We start from the raw sequence: 10,308 nt of genomic DNA, 5'->3' as shown, positions 1-10,308 counted from the left end.
GCAAGCAGGAGTCAACACCATATACGACCTTTCAATTTGGGATCAACGTGGAGATTGGGCAGGATCGGATTTTCATGGAGTCCCAGCGCGGTTATTCCATCAACAAACCCTGCTTGAAGATCTGCTGGAGGAAGCAGCGCTTGTCAACAGATCCATGAAATATAGCTGGGGTTGGGGTCAGTCTGAAGTCTACACCACAGCTGTAGGTTATAGAGCATTGCAGGCCTCAAGAAACAGCAGACAAACACCGGCCTTTCGGAAGAATGTCTGAGACCCCCCTAGCCTTACCAAAAGTGAATTTCTTCTTCTGGACTCTGGCCCATAATAAACTCCTAACTGGTGATAACCTGGAAAAAAGGAATATAGCAGGGCCGCACAATGCACATATGTGTGTTATGCAGTAACAATTTCAAAACAACCCAGCACCTTTTCTTGGAGTGCAATTTTGCAAAAGAGGTATCGGGAATTATTTTACATGAATTTCAGATTATATTGCCTTCACAAATCTCTGTTGCAGATCTCTATGCCACATGGAGCCTACTCTATTCCTACTACATCCCTTCCAAATCATTCTGGAGCAAAATTTGGACAGCTCTCCCTAAATACGTTTGTTGGCAGCTTTGGCTTGCTCAAAATCAGTTGATTTTCAGAGAGATGAGGCACTCTTCGTTGCAAGTTGCTGCAAAAGCTAAATCCTTTCTCCTAGAAGCGGCCCAACAGCAGTATTTCAAAGATGACCCTTTGTTACTGCCTGAAGAAAAAAGATGGCTAGGCCCGCTAGAGCCTTGCCCGCGCAAGCATCTCCTCTCTCCTCAAAAGGCAAATCAGGAATGGTGCATAAGAGACGAAGATGATAATTTTCAATCTTGGTGGCGGTCTCAAAACTTATCCACAATTTTCTTCGACGGAGCGTCTAAAGGTAATCCCGGCACCGCTAGTGCTGGGGGGTCATCTACTCTTCGGATGGGGCTTCAAAAGACTGTTTAAACTGAGGATTAGGCCAGAAATCCAACAATTAAGCAGAGATTCTTGGGCTTCTCAAAGCTTGCCATATCGCAAGAGACAAAGGTGCCAAAGACCTTCAAGTTTTCGAAGATTCAGAGATAATAATAAAAAACCTAAAGTTGGGAATCTGTTTAGCAATGCCAGCCTCAACAAAATACTGGACAGATTGAAGAGAGTTCTCCTAGACTTTCACACGTGCAAGTTTTATCATATTCTTAGAAAGTCAAATAGTGACGCTGCTTAGATGGAAAGGCAACTCTCTTATGAAAAGACTGCTAATTGTAAACAATGAAAGCTTTGTCAGATGGCAAACAAAGACAACTCTCTTATAAAAGGACTGCTAATTGTAAACAATGAAAGCTTTGTACAAATGCCCTGAAAATCTAATAGATCATAATTAGCAATAATTAAAACTCTGCAATGTAATAGGGGTCACTCTAGCAAAGACCCAAGATCCTTTCAAATAAATAAAATCCATAACCATTTCAGTTAAAAAAAAACATTACAGATAGATTTAACATTAGAAAAAACTTATTACACTCCAAATTTCACCACTTGAAAATTCTAACCTATTTTTTAAAACTTCTTACTAAATTTAACTAAAAATCTGCCCGAAAAAACTAATATTTTTTTTAGAATAAATGTGGACGGTTCAGACCACGCGTTTTAAACATAGCCGAGTTTGACGAACCGACCTCAATTACCGACATGTTTAAGATAACTTTTACCCGAGTTTGACGAACCGACCTCAATTACCGACCTGTCATAGGTCATATGGTCGTATTACCGACCTCAATTAAAAATAAGGTTGAAGTCATATGGTCGTATTCATTGAAATTAGAAATTCGAGGAAGGCAAGATTTTTCGAATGACAGGTTGAGATTGCTATATCACAGTAAATTTTCACACTGAACAACCTACCAAATTCGATGTGAACAGTTGAAATTCTGCCAAAATAATGGGCGATCTGATAGCCCCGTATCCCACGCTCTGGAGTTACATACGCGATTGTCAATTTTCGCAAATTTTAACCATTGCCATTGCAGTGCAGTGCACGTTTTGTACAACAAAAAATATTTGAAAAAGGTGAATACGTGGTCGGACACGTTTGGTACAACAAAAAATATTTGAAAAAGGTGAATACGTGGTCGGACACCGGCATCTGTTCAGATCCTTTGAATTTCGTCCCCAGCCAACGATGCTTCGTATCAGTTTCCCGAAGCTTAATCGTGGCATATGTGAAATTTCTCAGCATTCAATCTCCTGGAGCGTGTCGCTCCTCTTTAAAAAGGAGCCTGACATATTTATTTTTAAGAGTGTCATCTGTTCTGGTAGACCAATTAATCGACTTGAATGAAGTCATTTGTGTCGACGCTTCAATCTAGCCGAGAGTCCTCCCACTGCTCAAAAGCTGCGTATCGAATTTTGCAGTAAGGTATAAGTATGAACTTGTTTCTTAATTGATATCCGAAATTCAGTAGTCGATTTGCTTGTAGTAACTAGTTGTTCATTGTAAACAGTACCATCATGAATATTGTTGTGTCCGGCAAATCTTCCAGCGAGGAACTCAAGCAAAAGCTCTTGCTCCTCAAGCCAGCCATTGATGAAATCTCCAAGCTTTCTTCTGACGTAGACGTCCCCGCACCTCAGAGAGGCCACCCATTCAAAGACTTTCAGGCGCAGCTGCAAGATGGTCTTCATCTCGTCAAAAAATTAGAGCAACTGAGTAGCTTTAATTTATACAGAAGGTATCGCTATGGAAAGCAGATCCTAAAGATAGAAAAGAATGTCAACGATTTTTTGCTCACCCAAGGCCTGGCCAACCTTATCCTTGATGTCCACAAGCTAAATGTAGATTTCAAGAATTGTAGCGAACGATCTGAACGTGTTGAAGAAATGGGTCGGCATATAATTGAGAGTGTGAATTCCAAATTCACTAGTGATGCTACTTTCAATTCCTTCATGCTTCAACAAATAAGCACAATGCAACTATTTCATAGCTCCATTGATGGGTTGCATGATACTACAATGGATGAACAATCCACCAGTATCTGCAACTCCCAAATCCCGGGTATACCGAGCTTTGTAGTGGGTTTGAATATTCCTGTCGATGATGTCAAACAAATCCTATTCCAGAATGAAGTTAATATCATTGGGGTCGAAGGGATGGGTGGAAGCGGCAAAACCACCCTTGCATTAGCCCTTTGCAATGATCTTCAAGTCAAAGGTAAGAACTCCCCCCCTTTTAATATTCACTCCAAATTTCCATTTTTGTTTCTTCAGTTTGGCTTGAAGTGCTCATTCTTTTTGTGTTTATCAGATTTCTTCCAAAATAATATAGTTTTCATTACTGTTTCACAATCTCCAAATGTAAAGGCGCTTTTGGAAACTATGTGGGACAAGATAATTGGAGCTGAGAGGCCTAATTTTCAGAGTATCGAGGATGCGCATAACCAACTGCAGAGAAATCTGAGTCTAAAAGGAAATCGACAAACTTTGGTCGTTTTGGATGATGTTTGGTCGAGATCAAATGCCGAACAGTTATTGTTTGTTGCAAAGGGATACAAGACAGTTATCACATCCAGGCAGGATTACAGCATTCCAAGGACAAACAGCAGCCATGTGTATCACATACCCATGTTGCAGAGGACTGATGCCCTCTCCCTTTTTTGTTTCTGGGCCTTTGGACAGCCTTCGATTCCAGAAACAGAAGATGAATATCTTGTTAAAGAGGTATGCATTAGACATACTATTTGTTATCTCATATTTGTCTATCTATCCTCCTATTTAAGAATTAGTATACAGAGAGATTTTCCATGGATAAATGGTTTTCCAAGTCTAAAATTGCGAATAATAGTGAGGGTAATAAAAGTACATAATTTTTTGAATAATTTAGTTTTTTGGAGAAGAATAAGTCAACGTTTAACATGTATAATATCTATAGGTTGAAGCAATGTGTATGGGTTTACCACTTGCCCTCAAGGTCATTGGAAGCTCCTTGCGTAATGAGCCACTGCCAGTTTGGGAAAACGCGAAGAAGAAACTTTCAAGGGCAGAACCTATATCACAATATCACAGAGAGGAGCTTCTTGATTGCTTGGAAACCAGCATAGATGTCCTTGATGATGAATCAAAGGAGTGCTTTTTGGACTTGGGAGCATTTCCCAAGGGTAGAAAATTCAACGTGGACTCATTATTGGATATTTGGGTACGTGTCCGTGGAATGGAATGGCAAGGCGCGTTTGTTGTCTTGTTAGAACTTGCAAGTCGAAATCTCATAAATCTCACCAGCCATCCCGGGTGAGTAACTTGTTCAAATTTGTTACTTTAACAAATCTGTTGATTGTGTTGCTCTCTTCATATTTGTGCCTCTACTTAATTTAATTTGCTTGTGTCATTCTTTGATATAGAATGAACTTCACAAAAATGATGAGGCTTAAGTACAAGTACTCGAGCAAGATCAGGCTATATATTCTTTGCATGATTGCTATCAGAAATTAGAAATATGGAAGGTAAGCGTAAATCCCTTACGCATCAAGTGGTTTTTGGGTTCATACAAAGTTTTGATGTGTCAGGATTCCAGCCATCTCGTTTGGCTGTGGTTGCGAGCTTTCCTTTTCTCAACATGACGTAATGCGTGATTTAGCCTTGCGTCTGGCAACCCAGGATAATGCCATTCATGGTAAAAGACTTTTCATGCCTCACAAGGAGAATGGTATTCCCAGACATTGGCTAACGCTCAAAGATCAGACATCTACAGCGCAATTTGTTTCAATTCATACAGGTCAAACTCCTGACACTTCATTTCTATTTCTGCTTACATTTATAATAAAATCATAGATTATCAGTTCAATTCACTAATTTTCCAATTTGTTCATGTAATTGATACGCATTTTCATCAACTTAGCATACTGACTGTTACATTTCTGGGATGTGTAGGTCCAATGGAAGAGCAAGATTGGTGTCAAATAAATTTCCCTCAAGTGGAAGCTTTAACTTTATTCTTCTCTGCAACTGAATACTGTCTTCCAACATTTTTACATAATATGCCAAAGCTTAAGGTTCTTATCATATATAATTACAATACAAAGCGTGCAATACTGAATGGGCTGGCAGGCTTTTCTTCAGTTACCCAGCTCAAGTCTCTCTTACTTCAGAAGTTGATTGTGCCTCCTCTTTACGAGTACAGTAGATCCTGGGAGTGCTTGGAAAAGTTATCTGTCTGTCTATGTGAGGGCTTGGGAAATATGAATCTATTTGGTAATGTACAAGCCTTAAAGTTCCCGAAGTTTGTGGAAATGAACTTTGATCACTGTAGCGATTTGGAGGAATTGCCAGCAGACATATGCAGTTTAATTTCCCTGGAAAGGTTGTCTGTTACTAATTGCCATCTTATCCAAAAGTTACCTGATGACTTGGGAAATTTAAGGTCACTTGGGTTGCTGAGATTGTCTGCAAGTCCAAGCTTGTCAATGCTTCCTCCTTCCATTTGCAGACTTCAGCAACTAGAATTTCTTGATATATCACTGTGCATGTCTTTGAAGTACCTTCCTATGGAAATTGATCAGCTGTCAAAGTTAAAGATGCTGGACATGAATGAGTGCTCTGGACTGAAGATGCTGCCTAAAGCATTAGCCAATCTAAGGTGTTTAAAGCGTGTAATCTGTGACGAGGACACCGGACAACAGTGGTTGGCTATCAAAGCCTCTTCCATGCCTAATCTTACAGTGGATGTGGTCGAAGAACGCTTTAGTTTGGACTGGCTTGATGATTGAAAATATTCATGGACATCCTCTTGCCCTGTCCAATATTTTCAGTGCAATACCCTACGTTGATGATTGATGTACAAACTGAAAATCTGCGAGGATTGCTTCTAAGATTGGAATTATTTACAGGAATTAGGTTTGGAGCTATTAAAAGTTATTGGGTTTTTAGAATTTGGGTTTGTGGATTGATGGGTAGTTGATATATTTTTAGGAAAGAGATACCCCAGGAAATTTCTTTAGGATACTCTATGATATGATATTTGTATATTTTCTGAAGTATTGTTATACGTTGGTGTAACAATTGATTTGAAATTATAATGAGTTTGAAAGAGTTAAGAATAATTATATAAAGCTCTTAGACGTTGTTGTAATTGGTTATTTGAATGAGTTAAATATATAAAGCTGTGGAAAAATAATCACTCTTTTTTTTTTTAAATATGTATTTTCTAAACATGTATTTTTTAAATAATTTGTTATTTATAAAATAATCACTCTTTTTTTTTTAATATGTATTTTCTAAACATGTATTTTTTTAATAATTTGTTATTTATAAAGGATATATTAAAATAATGTTATTTATTTAAAGGATAATATTTAAAATAATGGTTTTATTTTAATAATTTATTAATGCACTAATCTTATATAAGTTTGGTTCAACTCATCATAAGGATAATGCATAGTTTAGAATTAAAAACTTAATTGATCCCATGGAAATTTTCCAACTTACGTATTCTTAATTAAGTTTAAATAGAAGATTGTACCAAATGGTTCTTCACAACATGATGAAATATAACAAGTATTTTTATTAATATTTATAACCCTTATAACTTTGTTATTATTTAATATATTATATATTATCCTGACAACTGTGTCTACTAATACTTTTAACTTATTCTTAACCTCTTAACAATTAATTTATAACTAAATTCAAAATATTAAATAATTTCTAACTAATTTTAGAGTTTAGAGTATCATATAATTTAGAATATTAAATAATTACTACCTATTTTTTAAAGAATTTTTAAGAATTTTAAGAATTTTTACATGTTTAATTAATCTCTAACTGTTAGTTTTCGATGGCTAACTTTGGTCAATGATGCATCCATGCTATTTATTCGTGAAGATTGAATGATTTTTTCCACCTTGTCCTGAGGATGAACCACACTAGTTGGTTCGAAATGCCAACCAAAGCCTAATGATGTGATTAATGGAAAGATAATTATCTACAATATGGATCACAAAAGTCTAAGATCTAGCAACATGATGAAACTTAAAATTGCTATTAAAACAATCATTGTGGTTTATCTAAAAGATATTTATGTACAATATGGATTAGACAAGTCTGAGATCTAACAACATGATGAAACTTAAGATTGCTATTAAAATAATCATTTCTCACAAAAAAAATTCATTTTGTGATTAAGGAAAAATTTAAGGGTTAATATTCATAGATGGACTAATTTTCCATGCTTTTTCCAAAAAAAACCAATTTGCATTTTTCCTAAAAGTTAGTCCCCCAAATTTTATACTCTAAAAAAAATTTACACTAAAAATCGTCAATTTTTTTTAAAAGCTATATAAAATTATTAGAAATTTGAACAAATTTACAAAAAATATTGCAAACCATTTCATAATTTACATATTAAATACTAATAAACCAAGGTTTCTTAATTTTAAGATAAATTTTCATCTTAAAAATTTTTCATTTTGTTATTACAGTGAAAATTTTATATTATCATTTTTAACACTTCTAAATTATTATAAAAATAAAAAAATATATACTTTAATTATTATTGATGTATATATAATTTAACAAAATATTATATTAAAAATTACAAAATACATTTATTATTGTATTAATAGTTAAAATCTTAAAAATTATTTGTTGAATTTTAATATTTTAAATAAAAAAAATATATATTATATTTATTTATTTATTTTTAATTTATTTTTTCATTAAAATATTATTATTATATTATATATATATATATATATATTCAATTTTCATCTCTAAATCCATATATAATTACATGTAATTAAATAATACTATCAACTAATATTATTTAAATAATAATATTATATTACAGAAATTAATGTCAAGGTACAGTTTACCTTCTCCCTAACTGGCTATGACAATTGGGAAAATTCCTCTATCAACCACAAAAGATAAATGCGTGATAGAAGGTCTCTATCATTTGGAATAGCAATCTTATGGTTTGCACTAAAATTATTCGGATACAATTTAATGTCGTTCAATTGAAGATATTTAATGTAAAGTAAAGTTTAAAACCCTAAGTGTATATATATATCTTCAATTGAACGACATTAAATTGTATCCGAATAATTTTAGTGCAAACCATAAGATTGCTATTCCAAATGATATATATATATATATATAAGGGGCGCGCAGACACGAGTGCGTGAGCACACATATATTGTCAGTGGGCGCACACACATGAGTGCGTGGGCGCACATAACTAGGAGTGAATAATTGGTTAATGAATTTAAAGAATTATTTTCGTTAAAATTACTAAATATTAAAATACACACACACATAGCGCGTGAGCACACCTACGTAGGAGTGAATATTGGTTAATGAATTTAAAGAATTAATTTCGTAAAAATTATTAAATGTTAAAGAAATAGTTTATAACGTGACTTTTTGAAAGTTTTTTCGGCGGAATTTTTGGTTAATGAATTTAAAGAATTAATTTCGTAAAAATTATTAAAGTTTGAGAGCTAGTTTTCTGCACAATGAAAACGTCCCAGGGGTTTTCGAGGGTGCTGAATCCAATATGCAGTTAAAAAACCATTTTAACTGCAACAAATCAAGATTTAACCTCAAGGGTGCTGAATCCAATATGCAGTTAAAAAACCATTTTAACTGCAACAAATCAAGATTTAACCTCAATTTCTTCCGCCGGATTCCGTCACCAGAATCTCCAAAAAATCGCATTATAGACAACTCCAATATTAAAATACAAATATAAATATGAATATTTTTCCAAATAACATATAATATCTTTTAATATTCTATCCAATACATCCAACCTCCTCTTTCTTTTTGTTACAAATTTATATTTAGATACTCCAAATCAAATAGCTATTCCTTTTGAACAATAATGACGATACACATTTTAATTTTCCAATTCACAAAAATCTTGTTGTATATAATTGGTTATATATGTACTTGTATTTAATTTAGGATATTAAATGTGTATTATTTTTATTTATTTTAAATAATTTTTTCCCATATTTTTCTTTTTCTTTCTCTACTTTTTCATAGGTTTTTTTCCTTGTTCAGGAAGATTATTTCTCATTTTTATAAATTAAAAAAAGTTAGAATAAACATCAACATACATACTAAAAATAAATTTATTACACAAATTCCTAATCAAACTGATTTAATTTCCAAGAACGTAAGATTTAATTTAAAATAGTTGTAAGGACGTGAAACAATATTTTCATTAAAACAATGTCATTTAATTGTAAGAACTAATCCGACATTATAAGTGTTTGAGTACGCAATGCAGTTCATGTACATAATAGCATATGATATAGTTTTAATATACTATGCAATTTTTATCTTTATGTGTATTGCACATTCATATACAAAAGTATAAGAAGAGTAATTTCTTTAAAAGCATGTAGGTACTTATAGGATAAAACATATTCATATATATAAAAGATTGGATAATGCATATATGCATCTGAGATCATCATAAAGAGTAATTGTAGATAAACAAGTTTTTAAAATCATGTAGGTATTTTTGATATTCAAGTTTTTGTGATCCATAATCAATTAAGCAAAGTTTTCAGTAGAAATTACATAAGAGAAATTTTTGGCGTGTGGTTCATCATCAGGACCAGAAGAAGAGGCAGGCCATGACAAAGGCTTAAATAGAGAGCAATGTAGAGACATAATTTCAAGTAACGACTATATTTGAACAATAATATTTAAATTATGATATTAATTTATTAATATATTAAAAGTAACGGCTATATTAAACGACTAGTTTTTGAAAAATAATATTTAGGTTAATTTATTAAAACCAAATATTACTAGTTTTCGAAAAATAATATTTAAACAATGATATTGTTTATTAATTTATTAAAAATATTAATATGTAACGGCTATATTAAACGACTATTTTTTGAAAATAATATTTAAATTAATTTATTAAAACAAATATTACTAGTTTTTGAAAAATAATATTTAAATGGTGATATTAGTTTATTACTTTAATCATGTAGGTATCTAATTTCAAATGCATATTAGTTTACTCCTAAATAGGTAAGAACTAAGATATGTTGTGGAAAGCTATTAATGCAAGCCAAAAAATGATTTGGTTAGGAGTGATGAAGTCAAATGTTCGATTATGTGGATATGTTAGAAATTAATTAATAGAGAAATGAAATAAATAAAACATTGTGGAAACACAAATACATAAATGCATAGAAAAAGAGGGACACAAATATATATGAACCAAATTTGGGATACGTCCATGAAGAAACAATCAATCTTTTTTTTATATTA

The 10,308-nt window shown here is 32.8% G+C and overlaps 1 protein-coding gene across 1 annotated transcript; it reads left to right on the top strand.

Annotated features, from left to right (window-relative positions):
* Positions 1–2,287: 2,287 nt before the first annotated feature.
* LOC149208213 (putative disease resistance protein At5g47280) lies at positions 2,288–6,128 on the top strand. Its single transcript, XM_089395961.1, has 6 exons — positions 2,288–2,440; positions 2,526–3,232; positions 3,326–3,738; positions 3,950–4,305; positions 4,581–4,789; positions 4,945–6,128. Exons 2-6 carry the CDS (start codon positions 2,533–2,535, stop codon positions 5,778–5,780), a joined length of 2,514 nt encoding a protein of 837 aa, XP_089252087.1. The 5' UTR covers positions 2,288–2,440; positions 2,526–2,532; the 3' UTR covers positions 5,781–6,128.
* Positions 6,129–10,308: the final 4,180 nt, after the last annotated feature.

This window comes from Pinus tabuliformis, chromosome 1_2 (genome assembly GCF_031772625.1).
Source record: "Pinus tabuliformis cultivar Carrire ecotype Pingquan chromosome 1_2, CPIR1, whole genome shotgun sequence".
Taxonomy (NCBI): domain Eukaryota; kingdom Viridiplantae; phylum Streptophyta; class Pinopsida; order Pinales; family Pinaceae; genus Pinus; species Pinus tabuliformis.
Note: the sequence above shows the minus strand (reverse complement) of the source record. Positions and strands in the feature narration are given on the sequence as shown.